This window comes from Coccinella septempunctata, chromosome 8 (assembly GCF_907165205.1).
Source record: "Coccinella septempunctata chromosome 8, icCocSept1.1, whole genome shotgun sequence".
Taxonomy (NCBI): domain Eukaryota; kingdom Metazoa; phylum Arthropoda; class Insecta; order Coleoptera; family Coccinellidae; genus Coccinella; species Coccinella septempunctata.
The window spans coordinates 6,467,209-6,486,532 of record NC_058196.1 but is presented as its reverse complement, the minus strand read 5'-3'; the positions used below and the strand labels follow the sequence as shown (position 1 = coordinate 6,486,532).

Genomic DNA, 19,324 nt, shown 5'->3' with positions numbered 1-19,324 from the left:
TCTCTCAAAGAGCAATTACCCCACAAAATGACGCAGTATCTCAAGTGGGACTCGACCAAGGCAAAGAAAACCATCCGCAAAGCTTCAACAGACAAAGTCGATGACAGAGCTCGAAGGGCAAAGGCATTTTTGCTGACCGCCCGAGCGACGGCAGTGGCCTGAGCAGTCCATGTTAGCCTATCATCCAACAGAACACCCAGAAATCTAACGCACTCCAGCTTCCGCTCCGGCACAGATCTCAAACTGCAAACCAAACTCTGAGATTTGGACTCATTTATGGACAATCTGTTCGCAGAAAACCATTCAAAAGCCCTCAACTCTGCCTCCCCTGATGCCCGAATCAGACTTGCCAACTCCGAAGACTTAACGAGGACAGTGGTATCATCAGCAAAGAGAGTGGTCAGCGCACCCTTTACATACTCTGGGAAGTCATTTATAAATATTAAAAATAATATTGGTCCCAAAACTGAACCTTGCGGGACTCCAATGACCAAGGATCTTAAACCAGAGCACAACTCGCCCACAGAAACCATCTGCCAACGATCGGTCAAAAAAGAACGGATCAGTTGTATGGCACAGTCATCGAGCCCATAATTCTTAAGCTTACCCAGCAGTGTCTCGTGGGAGACACAGTCAAAGGCTCTCGAAAGGTCAAGAAACAATGACATTGAGTGCAAACCAAGCTCAAAGCACTCCAGAATTGACCCAATCAAATCTAGAACAGCAGCACCAGTATTGCGACCCCTCCTGAAACCAAATTGCCTTTCCGAAAATAAATTATTGCTCTCGAAATATTCCACAAGCTGATTGCAGATCAACCTCTCCAGAATCTTCGAAAAGACTGGCACCAGGGATATAGGTCGGTAGTTATCCATGTCATCCATGTCACCCTTCTTATGAACAGGAACGACCCTAGAAAACTTAAGGCTATCCGGAAAGACACCTTGAGTGAGACATTTGTTAATTAATTTCGTTAGAGGATACAAGATGGTATTTATATTTTTTTTTACTAATGCCACAGAGAGACCATAGTAATCTCTTGAACGGCTGTCCTTCATATTCATAATGACATCTCTTACCATATTATAGGAAACCTCCTTGAAAGTGAATGTTAGACCAGATGGACAGTCTATACTAAAGGTATCAGCGGAATTATATCCAACATCTGGTATGTTTTTCAAAACCGAATTTATGGCCTTTTCGAAATGAAAACTGAATTTTTCAGCGCCCAATGTACTTGGAATATCTTGTCTCTTACCTTTTCTTAAATCATTCACAATCTTCCAAACTGTTTTTGCCTTGTTGGCTGAATTTTTTACCAGATTATCATAATACAACTGCTTGGCTTTTTGGATTTCCTTTCTGTATATGAACCTCAGCTGTCTTCTGATCACCCTCAAATTCTCAGTCTGATACCGAGCCAGCATATCATTGATCAAATGCAGCCTAGTGCGCATGTGTCGTAACTCTTCTGTGAACCATGAACCACAAATTGTATCCTTTTTAACACGAATTTTTTTTTCTGGGAAGGATGACTTAAAGATGTCCATAAAACGTTGATGAAAAACGTTAAAAGCTTCATTACCGTCATTAATATTGTCCAAAAGACTAACCCAATCAACGGCTTCCAACCCATTATGCATCATATTAACACGTTGACTGTCCCATGCATCACATATGATTCATAAAGGTTTTCGCCAGGAGTCCATGAGTCGTATGTGATTCATTGATTCAATTGACGTTCAAGATAAATATGGTTACTTTTCATGAACGCTGCAGTGTGGTCGGTTCATATGGGCTGAACGTCTTGTAGAAATATGTATTGATAACCTCAATCATAATTAATCATACATGATTCAAGAAACATTAGCATCAAGCCTTCCATTAGACTTGAAAATTTTTAACATGAACAGTTCCTTAAATGGCTGCAGAATTAATTTTTTCATAGAATATATATTTTATCACTCGAAAGCAACCCTTATCTTGGGATAAATGTGTTGGACGTGGGGGGTGAGAAAAAAATTAGAATGGGGACAGTCAACGTGTTAAAACCCATCTGAGTCAACGGTCTCGCCCTTCTCTCAGAATAACCTGGTCGCCGATCGCACACACTCAGTGACACACGCTGCGCATTATGATCAGAGAACTCTGTCCCAACAACCCCAGCATCATATCCGGAGTCAAAATTTAAAAAAATGTTGTCAAGACAGTTCTTTCCTCTGGTGGGCTCAAATATTTTCTGTTGAAAACCAAATGAATTAAACAGGTCGCACAGGGTCCCCGCCTCCCCATCCATAACCTGATCAACATCAGAAACAATTTCAAATTTTACATTAAAATCGCCACAAAACACAACATTATCATTAACATTGATCTTATTTAAAATTGTCTCTAAGCAATCAACAAACAGATTAAAACTTCTAAAAGGTGATGAGTAAACGCAGACAATAGTCAAATTCAAATCTACCAATTTGAGGGCGGATACTTCACAATGAATTTCGAGCGATAAGCTATTGATCTCATTCAATGGTATAAAATCTATATTCCGTACCACAATCATCGATCCCCCACGAGCTGAACGAGTTCTGTTGAATGTTGAACCCACTGCCCATTCACCAAACAAGATTTTTGGAGTTTCCTCATCCGTGAGCCAATGCTCAGTAATGCAAAATATATTATAATTTCGTGGTTGATCACAAAGAAAAGCCTCGACCACATCTGCTTTACCCCGTAACCCCTGGACATTACAATGTAGCAGAGCAAACTCACACAAATTATGAGACTCATTTACTTTACACGTATTCAAATTTCTTTCAGCTTTTTCGATTGTGGCTTCCGAAAAAACCTTGACACAAGAGCACCCTCAGGCCAGATACTGCCATTTTTGGCCACGTCGAAATCTTTCTCATTAATAAAAACTTTGAATGAATTATATTTGTCGGGATTTCTAGGAACTAGCCGCTCACATTCTGCTTCAGGGAAAACTGACCGAACCATATCCGTAAATTGTTCATCTGTTGTGTCAACTGTTATCCTAGAAACAAAGAGAGATATTTTCTTTCCAAGTGCCTTGACCGGATTGTTCTTTCCAGCGCCAGTGACAATCCATTGTTTTCGCCTATTATGTTTATTGACCTGTTTATTTTGTAACATTTTGACATTTTCATTCGCACTAATCCTCGCTTCCGTCAAGTTATCAGAACTAATATGTTTTACTGACTTGCTTGAATTTTCGGTGTTGCCACCTTGCTCGTCTTGGGGTCTAACAACCGGTTTATTTCTATGTTTCACCTGTTTCCAATCACTTATCAACGCCGTCTCAACTACACAGGCATCAGCGGATTTATTGCAACTAACATTGTCAACTACATGACATTTGACAATTCCCTCAGAAACTTCCAATGGCTTATCAATGTTTTCGTCGATATTTCCATTTTTCGGTCCTATTCTTGTTAGGGTGTGGTTACCATCATTTTTCTTCTGACAATTCGCAATTGGCCGCCGGTCACTTTCAGCAACCATCAATTTGATTATTTTATTTTTGTCGTCAATGATTGTACACTTATCCGCTATAGTAGTGTCTTTTTCTTTCAGCAACAACTCTAAATAACCAACTTTTTGATTTAGAAAATCAATATTGTCAGGTTTCTGTATTTCAACTTCGTCATTGTTGATTTTAGGGTATGTATCGAACCCTTTGTCAAGACTTTCTTCTTGCATAATAGATTTTTCATATATGGATTCGTTCAAAGTAGACAATCTCACCTTGAGATTCTGTACTTCATCATCCTTCTCCTGGAGTTTCCTTGTTATGTTATCACAACATATCACGGCACCCTCTGAGTTCACGTAAATTCCTATTATCTTTATTATACAGCTAGGATGATATCTCGAAGAACATTTTCCACATTTGAGCGACAATTTTACTTCCTTCGAACATTTCCTACATGATAATTCAAAGTCAACTTCACCTCGCGGCGCCATTTTGTATATTCCGCCTGTCTACATCTGCTTTGAAAATACAACGTTGCCATTTTCGGAGGTGCAAACGAGCAAAGAGTCCCCCACAGCAATTCTTCGATATACAGCTCAGCACACTAGCGCCAGTGATATACACTCGAACTAAAAGATTGTTCAGTACATAAACGGGGTGCGTTGTGACCTCAAAACGATTTTTTGATATGTTGGTCCCTGAAGCCTCCTGAATCTAACAAGCTAAAAAACAAGGCAAAACGTTGTCACCTCCGATTTCAGAGGTGACAGCGATATATATGAGAGCTATGAGAGCTTCATACTATCAATGCAGAATTGTTCGGTTTGCTGCATTCGAGGATGATGATTTCATATGTGGATTATCGAAATAACGTCCGAAACTGCAGAATGGAAGACGTCCACTGAAAGACATAGTACTGATTCATACTTTAGTACTAATACTACAACATCAAAAATAAATGCCAAATAGAACAATTTAATGAGAGTCGTAGATAAAACTGACATTCTGTGGAAATGAAATTCAAATATTCTGCTTTTTCCTCAGGCAATACCAGTAAATATAAAAAAAATCCTCAGTGCGTCTAATAAACTGGCCAGGGACTGTATATATATATATATATATATATATATATATATATATATATATATATATATATATATATATATATATATATATATATATATATATATATATATATATATATATATATATATATATATATATATATATATAGTTATAAAGTGTTAATATCACCTCCAAAATAGTGACTCGTTTAACGCTCTCACCTCATATATATCGCTGTCACCTCCGATTTCGGAGGTGACAACGTTTTGCCTTGTTTTTTAGCTTGTTAGATTCAGGAGGCTTCAGGGACCAACATATCAAAAAATCGTTTTGAGGTCACAACGCACCCCGTTTATGTACTGAACAATCTTTTAGTTCGAGTGTATATCACTGGCGCTAGTGTGCTTAGGTGTATATCGAAGAATTGCTGTGGGCGACTCTTTGCTCGTTAGCACCTCCGAAAATGGCAACGTTGTATTTTCAAAGCAGATGTAGACAGGCAGAATATAAGTATACGGATGAATTAACTGTAGAGAGGCGCAGCGCGCTATCTCCTCCATAATTGCAATCCAGGCGGCATATCTCAACGATTTTTTATCGCATTTATCTGTAGGGGAAAGAAACACGTGAAAGAAAACCAATCTTGGCTCTCTCGAATGGAATTATGACTGTTTATATTTCATCGTGTGTATCTATGCAACCGTTGAAGTTCTTTCATCTCAAGCTAAATATTCAGATGTAAATGGTGATGAATATTCAAGGACAATGAGCCATTCCGAAAATTTTCATTTCAGAATCAAGAGAAAAAATGCTACAAATTTTACAATATCACAGAAATGAACAACGTCGGCTAAACCGAATGTTGGACATTGTTGTGTTATTTCAAATGGAACGCTCTATATATTATATTTTTCTTAAATCGGATTGCTCAATGATTTTGAGGAATCCTTTGCTCAGAAACATCTGTTTTATTATCGATTATGTTTAATTATTGGATTTTCCCGAAAATTTGAATAGCTTGTACCATCTCTCTGGTTTAAAATACTGGAACTAACAATCTGCACTCAACTAGTAGAATACCTTGTAAAAGAAAAGATCCTTTTACCCAAACAACATGGTTATGTAAGAGGTAGGTATCAACTCAGACAGCAGTGTTTGAGTTCATTTCAGGAATCCTGAATGCCTTGGAGGATTCTAATATAACAGTGGGTCTAATGCTGGATCTATCAAAGGCATTCGATACTCTGTCCCACGACCTTATTCTCCATAAACTTTTTGCATATGGCATAAACAAGCTAGACTGGTTTCAATCATATTTAGCAAACCGCAGGCAGAGAGTGGTGATCTCTCAGAACGGAAAAACAACAGTTTCGGAAGAAGAACTCACAGAGTTCCGCAGGGTAGCATATTGGGCCCTATCATTTTCATCATTTTTCTAAATGACCTAAGTACCATATTCGATGAAACCATGGTTAGGACAGTGAATTATGCAGATGACACAAACTTCACTGTATTGGCCAAGCACGATTTAGAGTTGAGTTTACCATTTCACACTCAACTCTAACTCTAAATCGTGCTAGCCAGTGGTTTGAAGCAAACGGTTTGTGCATGAATTCTGAAAAAACAAGTGCCATCCTATTCAGGACAGCTCATTCCGGTCCCCAAGTGCCTACCAGCATTTCACTGTCTAACTCCACATTAGAACTGACTAAATCTTGTCGCTTCCTAGGCCTCACTATTGAGGTAACCCTTGATTGGGGAGAGCACATTTCCAACCTTTGCAATCAACTGGGTACCATCTGCTACACTTTGGGAGTCCTCAATAAATATCTGGACATAACCTCACTAAAAACAATATACCAGGCAGTGTTTAGGTATGGCATCATGTTCTATGGTAGTTCATACAACCTACATAGAGTGCTGAAAATGAAGAAGAGAGCCTTCAGAATGATCTGGAGGATGAGGAGGACGGAATCATGCAGGGGAGTCTTCAGAAGGAATGGTCTTTTGACTGCTCCTGCTGTACACATCCAAGAAAGCCTGATATTTACATTCAAGAACTAGCACTACTTCGAAGAGAAAACAGTAAGTTATTACAATACGAGGACAACTGCACTAAAATATCCAAGGCACAGATTAAGCCTCACTGAAAAGGGACCTGAATATAGATATATTCGTTATTACAATAAGATAGCTCACAAACTAAGAGGAGAATGGACTCTACAACAGTTCAAGAAATTCATCTTCAAACTCCTACTTGAAATCGAACCCTACAGTGTGGAAGACTTTATGGAACACAGACTATAAAGCAGAAAATGACCCTGTTTCACTTCAAGTGTTCAATGTCATGTGTACACTTTACCTGAAATAAAGCACATTATTTATTTATTTATTTATTTATTTATTTATTTATTTATTTAAATTTTTTAGTGATGTATCATAAAGAAAATTACAAATTATTTCGAAACAACTAAGATTTCATGAAGAATTATCCAAAACAGATTTGCATTTTTCGATAGATCATACAGGATGTAAGGGAAAAAATAAACAAAATTGAAGTCTTTTTGAAGGCCTCGAGTCACAATATTTTGAAATTGCAACCATATTTTTGTCAAGACATGATGATCTACAAAATGAAGGTAATAATATAGATACATACTCGGATACATATGATTGATTGGTAATTCCCAAAAGCTATGATGAACAGCGGACACTATGATGGACGCATGATGAAAGGAGAAAGACAAAAGTTAATTTAAGTATTATATTTTCGCATGAAGTTTTATTATTCAAAATAAATGATGATTCTTATAATTAACAAATCAGGTGCAATTAAAATTTTTGTTTTGGTTTTCGAAAATAACACATATTGATTAAACTTCTACTATCCAAAATGAATAGGTACATAGATAAAATGAATCTATATACAGGATATCTGTAAACAAATGCGAAGGACTAAGGGAGATGATTCCTTAATGAAAATAAGCGGGGCTAGTTCCTATAAATTTTTTTCCAAATAGACAGCTCTTCCAAGATGCAGCCTTGGAAGGCGATGACGAGTCTACAGTTTTTAATTTTTTTTTACAGGTTCTGAAAAACACTGAGTCATAAAACTATACATATTATGAAGCACTGAGTAGATTGGTACCAGTTTCAACTTCGGCAAGCTCGCAGTTTAGGCGGTAACTTGCTATCGAATTTTTTAAAGTGTCTCTCCCTTAAATTCAAAAATTTCTGTTGTTCAAAAATGTTGAAATTTGAGTTATTATGCTATTGTCATAGAAGTATACGAAACTATCAGGTCATGGGATCCAAGATTTCGGGCCGATTCACATGAAAAAAAAAACATAAAATGAATTTCGTGAATACCGAGGCTGAAAACCACTATTCTCCGCTATAAAAATTTAATATTATTCCAATGAAATACCGAGTTAGTTAATGCTACGTTGCTATTACTATAAGGCCCGGTTGTTCAGTTCAGGATAAGGCCGAGATTTAAGATGATCCTAGACTAACCTGACAGAACTGAACTGAAATGTCAAAATCAATTTAGGATAAACTTTAATCCCGAACTGAACAACTGGGCCTACTCATGTAGAGTTTCGGATTTTGCGAGAATCTACTGCTTTTTCTTCAAAACAACAACTGCGCTGAAGGAAATGTGATTGACTGTTATCTATATCATTTACATCATTATTTGCCGAACTTCAAAGTTCTGAATGAATTAAAATCTAAACTTGAAAATATACGAGATAATTTTCGCAAGAATTTCAATGAAATCTGAAAATTTTCATCATTCTGGAGCATAATTCTCGAATCATCCATGGAATAAATTCAATTTCATCCAATATAACACGCAAAACGAAATGTTATTCGAACTCGGCATCTTGAGCAATTCGTTCCTAAAAAGCCCGAATCAGGTAGAAAATTTTGAACCCTTCATATCAGCGTTAACACGTGTTTTGCAGTAAACAGATGCCGATTTCGTTTTCAACGGGCCATGTAACTAGGGTCGGCGTTGGGTGAAAGGATGAACGGTTCTTACAACAAGAAGAATTTGAATTTTCATATGACGGTGAGGGCATTTGTTTTAAAATTTTCAGAGTACAAGAAGTATACAGGGTGTTTCACGAGTCAACAGACAAATGAAAACCGTGAATAGAGGGCATTGAGCTGAGTTCAGAATCATACCATATACAGGGTGTTCCAAAACTAGTGAATCAAACGTCACACCACAATAGAGTAAACCAAATATTATCGAATGACACCAACATTAGTTCGACGAAAATGTACCGTTTCCAAAATAATCAGAATTTTATTAAAATACATAAAGTTGCCGATTTTCGAACTATTTTTCCTTATAACAGGGCCAGTTTGTGAAAAAGGATATCGATTTTAAATTAGATTGAAGTAATATTATTGTTTCATCTCCCCTAATTGAAATTATTTTAAGTAGTTAATCGATAACCATAACCTAAGTAAATGTAAATTAAAACAATTGTTTTTTCTACATGATTTTTAATACTCAGAATAAACAGGGGTGATAATATGGGAGAAAAACACTATCCTTAATAACAAATTGGGCTTGTCCTTGTGACTGAAAAAATAGTTCGAAAATCGGCAACTTTAGGTTAGGTTTTTTTAGAAACGGTACATTTTCGCTCAACTAATGTTGGTGTCATTCGATAGTATTTGATCTACTCTATCGTGGTGTGACGTTTGATTCAATAGTTTTGGGGCACCCTATATATAGGTTTCTTCGGGGTTTTTTGAAATTTCTCGAATTTCCGTTTGGCTATAACTCCTGAAATTCTGATCAAGTCGACTGAAAATTTATATTTAGCCTTGAGTTGTTAATTTCATCGAAACAGAGCATTAAAATTCGATAAAAATCTGGACCGGGCTCAGTGAGGCTTTACTTAACTTCAAACTCATAAAAACACCATGTATGTAGTTTTTTAATCATAATTTCAACTTTTTTGTTATCTGTTGTTATCTGCATTATTATTGTCTCAAAATGAATTGATTTTTGGGTTGCCCCACCTGTTGATCATGTTCTAGAAATAATTGTTTTGGTCAGACGCCTCTAAGGAATAGAGCACTTCATGAAAATGTATTTAGAAATCCTTAATTGATTTTTTTTCAAAGAATATTCTGTTGAATGTGTTCAACAATTATACCATATTCGGTCTTCAAAATACTCTTTCACAAGGATAAAATGTTTCAAAATTGATAATATCCGAATATGGATGGAAAAACTACGCTATCTTGAAACTAAAATTTAAAACTTGATATTCAGAATGAATCTATTTTTCTATGGACAACTAGTTGTGTGAATAAAAACAAAGAAAGAAATCGCGGGGTGTCAGATCTGGAGATCTAGCAGTCCAATATTGGGGTCCTACCCTTCTAATAAAATGACCTGAAATACTGATAAATACTTTTGCTGGTGCATGAATATCATCAATGTTTCAATAACAAATTGTAATAAGACCAGAACAATCCATAGATTTCCATAGATCCAATAATGACTATAACGGAATCAGTGAGTGCCAATCATTACCTTCACTAAAAGACCAAATGAGGTGAAAATCAGTTCGGAAAATTACTTCAGTTCCACGTTGTCCATAAAAAGCAATTCATTCGGAAGATATCGAATTATAATTATTATTTTCATGATCATGATAGCGTAGTTTTTTATTTCTATTTTTGTTCATTATCAATAATAAAGCTTATTATCACTGTTAATGACTTATCTGAATAACCAGATATGCTATAAATATCAAAAACAAATGCAAGAGATATATTGAGAACGAAAAAATTCAGTTGAACATTTCCAATTCCATTTTTTGATTTCCTCAGTTGATTGGCGATCATATTCATCCCATTAATTAATGTGAAGTGAAAGTCAATATGCAGCGCTGTTTTTTCCAGACATTTCACGATCAAACAATTATTCATTAGAAATAATCTGAAAAGGCATACCAAAGTTTCATTGATTTTGAGATAATCAATGAAGATACCTGAAAAATTCAAAATTATGACGAGAAAAACTACAAACAGAGTGTTTTGCATTAGTTTAAATTTGGATATATCCTCAATAAGTCCGGTCCTGTGTTCGTCAACTTTCAATGTTCTGTTTTATTGAAACTTAGAAGTTTAAGCGGATAATGAATTTTTAGCCGAATCCAACTAAAATATTTGGAGTTATAGCCGAACAAAAATTAGGGAAATTTGAATAAACTCCTCTCTATATCGGAAACGAAATGCCTAAGACACACATATGAGGTGTTTTTGAACTAAGCTCAATGCCCTCTATTCACGGTTTTCGTTTGTCCGTTTACTTGTGAAACACCCTGTGTACTGAAAAATTTCAAAAGACTCCTCGAGCAATTAAGAAATGCCATTAAACCAAGGAGTTTCTTTTGAACCGTTATGATGAAAAATGTCAATATCCAGTTATTATTATTATTTGGGGTGATTCATCGAAAATCCCCAATATCTCGAAAACCAAGGCACTTTTGCCAATCGTAAAATATATTTATTTGAACCGCCATAGAGTACTCTACCCGCAGGCTCCATATTATCCATTCATTACGCCACACCCTGTATAATTATTATTATTATATCAATGTATTGAAAATAAACAGACATGAATACTAGGCAGTTGTTTTGTTTGAAGGTGAAGCTCCTGTTGCTTCAAACTTCTTTTAATTATTTTGACTACCATTCACGCAAGATGATTTTTGTTGAGGAATTCAACATTCTCGTAATTATCCGTTCATTTCTTCAAGAGATACCCATTCCCTATCACCTTTGAGTATTCAACTCAATGCTAACACTGCATCAAATGCATTTCATCTTCGGGTTGATTTTTTTGAATTCTACAACTGATGTAACGTCTTCAATCTTCAGCCAAAGAAGATAAACAACAGTAACTTTCCTCAAGCTACTGATCACTTGTATTTTCCATGTAAATAAATAGATTTGGTAAGTCTTCAATCAGTTTGTATAAACGTCAATTATGTTCGTTACATATTTTCGACTTAATATTTTCCGATGTGATTTGACATTGTGGTGAAATACGTAATTACTGAGAGTCTCACGTAGAACGGACCACGTAGCACTGATTTAAAACTCAAAAATGTTTTGACAAGCGTCTTAACCCAACATTTTCGTACCATATAGAGTGAAAAATATCCAATTTCCATGGCCAATCCAGTCCTAAAATAAAAGTGAATGAATTATGGAAGCTGAAAGTGAAACGTATATCTTTGTTGATTCATTCGCATTTTAGCATTTTAATAGGGTTCCTAATGTCGTGAATATAATGCCCAAAAATTAGATTAATATTTCATACCAGAACAACAAATTCGGCAAAATTGTTTTTGGAATTAATCTTATATGTCACGAAAAATTTCATTGTCATGTATCATTCATTTTGGGACCTATATGGTATTAATCCCCCCTATCGGACGAAGTATCGTAGACATAAGCATATTTATGCAAAACTGTCCAAATTCATTTACACCGAGATCACGAACCTTATCAATCAATTATTAGCGTATGAAGTTTATTAATATCAGTATCGTGCTCGAACTATTTACAGGTTTCAATATGTGTGAATGAATCGGAAGAGCAGCTGTTTTCTATATATGAGTAGAATTCAAGCTGCCTTACTTTCTGTCCTCCTGAAATCTGGCAACGTTGCGGGAGGTGAGAGCGCACTACTAATAAGAAATATATGCGGAGGTAGTAAGGTCTGATTCGTTTAAAGAAAAATTTTTCAATGAAAATCTTTTCCCCTCTTTAGGTACCCCTGTTATTTACCTTCCCCTCTACATATATAAGCAAAAATTATTCCAATTAAAAAACTCCTTCACCCGGAGGTCAGGTCGCCCAATGAACTTAACGGAGGTAACAACGAACTACAGGTTCATATATATATATATATATGAACTCGTAGTTCGTTGTGACCTCCGTTGAGTTCATTGGGCGACCTGACCTCCGGGTGAAGGAGTTTTTTAATTGGAATAATTTTTGCTTATATATGTAGAGGGGAAGGTAAATAACAGGGGTACCTAAAGAGGGGAAAAGATTTTCATTGAAAAATTTTTCTTTAAACGAATCAGGTCAGGTCGCCCAATGAACTTAACGGAGGTAACAACGAACTACAGGTTCATATATATATATATATATATATGAACCTGTAGTTCGTTGTTACCTCCGTTAAGTTCATTGGGCGACCTGACCTCCGGGTGAAGGAGTTCTTTAATTGGAATAATTTTTGCTTATATATGAAGAGGGGAAGGTAAATAACAGGGGTACCTAAAGAGGGGAAAAGATTTTTATCGAAAAATTATTCTTCAAACCAATCAGACCTTACTACCTCTGCATATATTTCATATTAGTAGTGCGCTCTCACCTCCCGCAACGTTGCCAGATTTTAGGAGGACAGATAGTAAGGCAGGTTGAATTCTACTCATATATAGAATACAGCTGCTTTTCCGATTCATTCACACATATTGAAACCTGTAAATAGTTCGAGAACGATACTAATATTGATAAACTTCATACGCTAATAATTGATTGATAAGGATTCGGAGTAAATGAATTTGGACAGAAATTATTATCTTTTCTTCATGAATATCAACAGTTTTGAATAATTATGCTATGTCTACGATACTTCGTCCGATAGGGGAGTTTAATACCGTATAGGTCCTAAAATGAATGATACATGACAATGAAATTTTTCGTTACATATAAGATTAATTCCAAAGAAAATTTTACCGAATTTGTTCTGGTATGAAATAGTTATCTAAATTTTGGGCATTATATTCACGACATGAGGAACTCCATTGAAATGTTTTTCCCGAATGAATCAACAAAGATATACGTTTTACTTTCAGCTTCTATACTTCATTCACTTTCATTTTAGCGCAGGATTGGCCATGGAAATTGAATACCTTTCACTCTGTATGGTACAAAAATGTTGGGTTAAGACGCTTGTCAAAACATTTTTGAGTTTTAAATCAGTGCTACGTAGTCCGTTTTACGTGAGACTCTCAGTAATCACGTATTTCATCACAATATCAAATCACTTCGGAAAATATTGCGTCGAAAATATGTAACGAACATAATTGACATTTATACAAACTGATTGAAGACATACCAAATCTATTTATTTACATGGAAAATAGAAGTAATCAGTAGCTTGAGGAGAGTTACTGTTGTTTATTTTCTTTGGCTGAAGGCTGAAGATGTTACATCAGTTGTAGAATTCAAAAAAATCAACACGAAGATGAAATGCATTTGATGCAGTGTTAGCATTGATTTGAATACTCATAGGTGGTAGGGAATGGGTATCTCTTGAAGAAATGAACGGATAATTACGAGAATGTTGAATTCCTCAACAAAAATCATCTTGCGTGAATGGTAGTCAAAATAATTAAAAGAAGTTTGAAGCAACAGGAGCTTCACCTTCAAACAAAACAACTTCCTAGTATTCATGTCTGTTTATTTTCAATTTATTGATATAATAATAATAATTATACAGGGTGTGGCGTAATGAATGGATAATATGGAGCCTGCGGGTAGAGTACTCTATGGCGGTTCAAATAAATATATTTTACGTTTGGCAAAAGTGCCTTGGTTTTCGAGATATTGGGGATTTTCGATGAATCACCCCAAATAATAATAATAACTGGATATTGACATTTTTCATCATAGCGGTTCGAAAGAAACTCCTTGGTTTAATGGCATTTCTCAATTGCTCGATGAGTCTTTTGAAATTTTTCAGTACACAGGGTGTTTCACAAGTAAATGGACAAACGAAAACCGTGAATAGAGGGCATTGAGCTTAGTTCAAAAACACCTCATATGTGTGTCTTAGGCATTCCGTTTCCGATATAGAGAGGAGTTTATTCAAATTTCCCCAATTTTTGTTCGGCTATAACTCCAAATATTTTAGTTGGATTCGGCTAAAAATTCATTATCCGCTTAAACTTCTAAGTTTCAATAAAACAGAACATTAAAAGTTGACGAACACAGGACCGGACTCATTGAGGATATATTCAAATTTAAACTCATGCAAAACACTCTGTTTGTAGTTTTTCTCGTCATAATTTTGAATTTTTCAGGTATCTTCATTGATTTTCTCAAAATCAATGAAACTTTGGTATGCCTTTTCAGATTATTTCTAATGAATAATTGTTTGATCGTGAAATGTCTGGAAAAAACAGCGCTGCATATTGACTTTCACTTCACATTAATTAATGGGATGAATATGATCGCCAATCAACTGAGGAAATCTAAAAATGGAATTGGAAATGTTCAACTGAATTTTTTCGTTCTCAATATATGTCTTGCATTTGTTTTTGATATTTATAGCATATCTGGTTATTCAGATAAGTCATTAACAGTGATAATAAGCTTTATTATTGATAATGAACAAAAATAGAATTAAAAAACTACGCTATCATGATCATGAAAATAATAATTATAATTCGATATCTTCCGAATGAATCGCTTTTTATGGACAACGTGGAACTGAAGTAATTTTCCGAACTGATTTTCACCTCATTTGGTCTTTTAGTGAAGGTAATGATTGGCACTCACTGATTCCGTTATAGTCATTATTGGATCTATGGAAATCTATGGATTGTTCTGGTCTTATTACAATTTGTTATTGGAACATTGATGATATTCATGCACCAGCAAAAGTATTTATCAGTATTTCAGGTCATTTTATTAGAAGGGTAGGTAGATAGATAGATAGATAGATAGATGGATCTTTATTTGCAATAAAAATTACAAATGGTGTCGACAGTAATAAATAATTACAAAATATCACAATAGTACCGAGGTTATAACATACAAACAAATAAATTAAATTAAAAAACAGTCATTAGTTATCACATTTTCTTTCTCAACAAAAACTCTTCTATGGAATATATAGTCTCATCCAAAAGCAACCTCTTGACTTCCCTCTTGAAAATCATCAGGGGCCTGCCATGAAACTCAGGAGGAAGTTTATTGTATAGTTTGGGGCCCCAGAAGTCAATGCCCTGCTGTGTGCGCTTCAGACGATGCATTGGAATCTGCAAGGAATCTTTATTTCTTGTTTGATATTCATGATTTACAGAATTGGTCGGAAAATCCTTCCAGTTCTGATGTACATAGCACAGTAAGTTGTAAATGAAAAGTGATGGAACCGTAAGTATTCCATGATCCTTGAATGCCTCTCGGCAGGACTCATTATAACCCAAGTTGAACATAACTCTGATGGCTCTCTTTTGCAGGATGAAAATGCTCTGAGACCCCGATGTCGTCCCCCAGAACATTATGCCATAGTTGACGTGACTATGAAAATTGGCATAGTATACCGACTTAAGAGCCCCCAAAGTGACAACCGTCTTGATGGTTCTTAGACTGAAAATTGCAGAGGTAAGTTTCTTGGTTAACACCTCAATATGTTTCATCCAATTCAGGCCACTATCAATGTACATACCGAGAAATTTAACTGATTTCTCCGGTTTCTGATTGAAGATCAAACTTTGGGTTTTCTCATTATTTAATTTTAACCTGTTAGATGACATCCACAAGCCTGTGTCCTTCATAGTCATTTCGTTTTTCTTCTGCAGTTTATCAATTGTGGCATCTTTCAAGATCAGCGTGGTATCATCGGCGTAAAGGCAGGCATCAGCACTCTTTAAATTACAAACTAGGTCATTTATGTAAATAATAAAAAGTATGGGTCCTAGTATTGACCCTTGAGGGACTCCACACAATACTTCTTTTGTATCTGAATATTTTCCTTTCCATTTCACAGTCTGCCTTCTATATTCCAAGTAGGACTTCATAAGATCCAATGGTACACCCCTGACTCCATAAAACGACAATTTTTCAAGAAGGTTCCGGTGATCTACCGTATCGAACGCTTTCGACAGGTCACAGCAGGTCACCATCAACTGCTCCATCTCATCCTGACCAATAATTGCACTCTGAATCACACTATTGATTGCAGTTATGACAGATCGTCCCTTTAGATAGCCATGTTGCTCTTCAACAAACAGCTTCAGACTCTCAAAATATTTCACAAGGCGCTTCTTAATGATAACTTCCAAAATCTTTGAAAAAACTGGAACAACCGAGATAGGACGATAGCTGCTACAGTTTTCAGTGTCACCATTTTTATATACTGGTACAACCTTTGAATGCTTCAACTTATTAGGAAATACACCCTCAGCCAGACATTTGTTCATTATTATCACCAAAGGTTCAAGTATTATACTGGATATATCGCGTCGCTTGATGAATTCACTAGATACACCATATATGTCCTCAGATTTTGATTTTTTCAGATTCGCCAGAATACTGCTGATTTCAGAGTGATCCGTAGGCTCAAGAAACAATGAATTCATAGTTCTGTTATGCAAATTGAAGTTTTTCATATATATACTAGGATCAGGGGAACTGCAATCAATGTCGCGAAGTATCTGTTTGGGGACATCCAAGAAGAAATTATTGAAATCATCCGCCTCGCCACTATAATTTCTGCAGTTTACTCTCTGTTTTCTTGCTTTAGTAGATCCAATTTCTCGATTAACTACCTTCCAAGCAGCCTTCTGTTTGTTTTCACTATTATTTATGAACTGCTCATTTTTAATCCTTTTTTCCATATCTACCATTTTGAAAAATTTTTCTTTGAGGGCAACGTAACCTTGATATATTAAATCATCTTTCGTTACCTGAGATATAATACCTAAAGCATCCAGTCTATTCTTCATCACTTTGAGATTCTCGCTATACTCAAATTTTTTGTTTCCTACGTCATCACAACCAGATGATCGAACTGTTTTTTTAATTTCAGGAAAATACTCATTGAAAGCCTGCAAAAAATAGCTGTGAAAATTATTATAAGCATCCTCAGCAGAGAGGCCAGACAAAACATCGTTCCACCTCACACCTGACAACGCCTTCTGAAAACCACCCAAAGCAACAGAATCATATATCCTCATGGAAACCAATTCAGCCTTCGTGCCACGCAGAGTTGTTACAGGTAAGTTTCTTATTTGTGCTAGATGATCTCCCATGTGCATGTTCTCTGTTCTCGTTGCAGATCCAGACATTCCGAAGTTAACTACAATGTTATCTATACATCTTTTTCCGTTTATTCGACTGATCTCAGTTGTTGTAATTTTCATGTTGAACGTATCAAATAAAACCATTAAATCATGACTTTCTCTTTTATTTCTAAAATCTATGTTGAAATCTCCCGCTAGTACTATATTCTTACCATTATCAACCATAGAAAGAGCCTCACCCATAACATTGAGAAATCTTTTACTGTCACCATTTGGAGACCTGTAAACTGAAACTATGACCAAATTTCCACCTTCTATCTCGACAGCAGAAAGCTCAATATCTTTCTCAACAGATAAATGTTTAATTCTTTCAATTTCAATATATTTAATGTCATTCCGAACCAAAATCATTGATCCGCCATGTATATACCTAGTTCTTGCAAAAATACTTCCTATTGTGTACCCGTGCAAAAAAATATTATCAACATTTTGTTTCTGCATAAAATGTTCTGTAATACACAGTATATCAATCCTGTTCTGTTCCAAGAACATTCGTATTTTATTTATTTTATTCCCTATGCCATTTATGTTAATATTCAGTAAAGTGGTTACCTGTGATGTTTTGTCCTGGTTTATTTCTTTTCCAGTTCCGAAGAAACCTAAACTGCTTTACCACAACTCCACTAGGCCAAGTTTCAGGTCTGTGTAACTCATCCATCAGTGACATGTCCGCTGCTACCTTGAAGGCTACACTATTAGCATCGTCCCTCTTAGGTAGCTTCTCTACATAAAAATCTCTACCCGGAAACTTCATTGTCAGATAATTCTTAACGTTACTATTCGTTGCATTTTGATCTACTCTTCCTACATAAAGCCATGCACGTTTAATAGCTCCACTAAAAGAGGCGTCGGAATCTGCAGTACTGGGTAAAGAGTCGCAAGTTCCCACAGTAGGCTCTCTTCTTCTCGTTGGATTGTGTCTGGAATTTCGATTATTTTCTTTACGAGCAGTAAATGAACTTTTTCCCTCGGACTCCGTAACATTGTCAAAAGCGGCAACATCGCTAGTTCCACTTTCAACGTTATCATTGTTTACATAACCTCTTTTGGATTTTAGAAGTTCAATAATATAGTTTTTATCGGCTATAGTTTTCTCTAACTCCTTCAATAGTCTTCTCGATGCATCGAGTTCCACTTTGGTTAGTTTATATTGATAATAGTGATCATTCAAGTCCTTGTCGACTTTGTTGTCGTTTTCTGAAACATCTGCCAAGGAGTCAACAAAATGATCTCTAGTTGAAACTATATGTTTTCGAAGGTTATTACTCAAAGTTACACCCTCTGGCACTTGTCCTGACATTATAATTTCTATTAAAACTTCTTTTTTCAACTTGGTTAATTCACCACTATAATCACCAGCGGTCGCCATTGTTGCCGAACTATGATGGTAGGACCCCAATATTGGACTGCTAGATCTCCAGATCTGACACCCCGCGATTTCTTTCTTTGTTTTTATTCACACAACTAGTTGTCCATAGAAAAATAGATTCATTCTGAATATCAAGTTTTAAATTTTAGTTTCAAGATAGCGTAGTTTTTCCATCCATATTTGGATATTATCAATTTTGAAACATTTTATCCTCGTGAAAGAGTATTTTGAAGACCGAATATGGTATAATTG

At 35.7% G+C, this 19,324-nt stretch overlaps 1 protein-coding gene across 1 annotated transcript; it reads right to left on the bottom strand.

Moving 5' to 3' along the window:
• Positions 1 to 15,357: 15,357 nt before the first annotated feature.
• On the bottom strand, positions 15,358 to 19,071 carry LOC123319475. Its single transcript, XM_044906474.1, has 2 exons — positions 18,256 to 19,071; positions 15,358 to 15,657 (listed from the first exon to the last, which is right to left on the bottom strand). The coding sequence occupies exons 1-2, from the start codon at positions 19,001 to 19,003 to the stop codon at positions 15,617 to 15,619; spliced, it is 789 nt and encodes a 262-aa protein (XP_044762409.1). The 5' UTR covers positions 19,004 to 19,071; the 3' UTR covers positions 15,358 to 15,616.
• Positions 19,072 to 19,324: the final 253 nt, after the last annotated feature.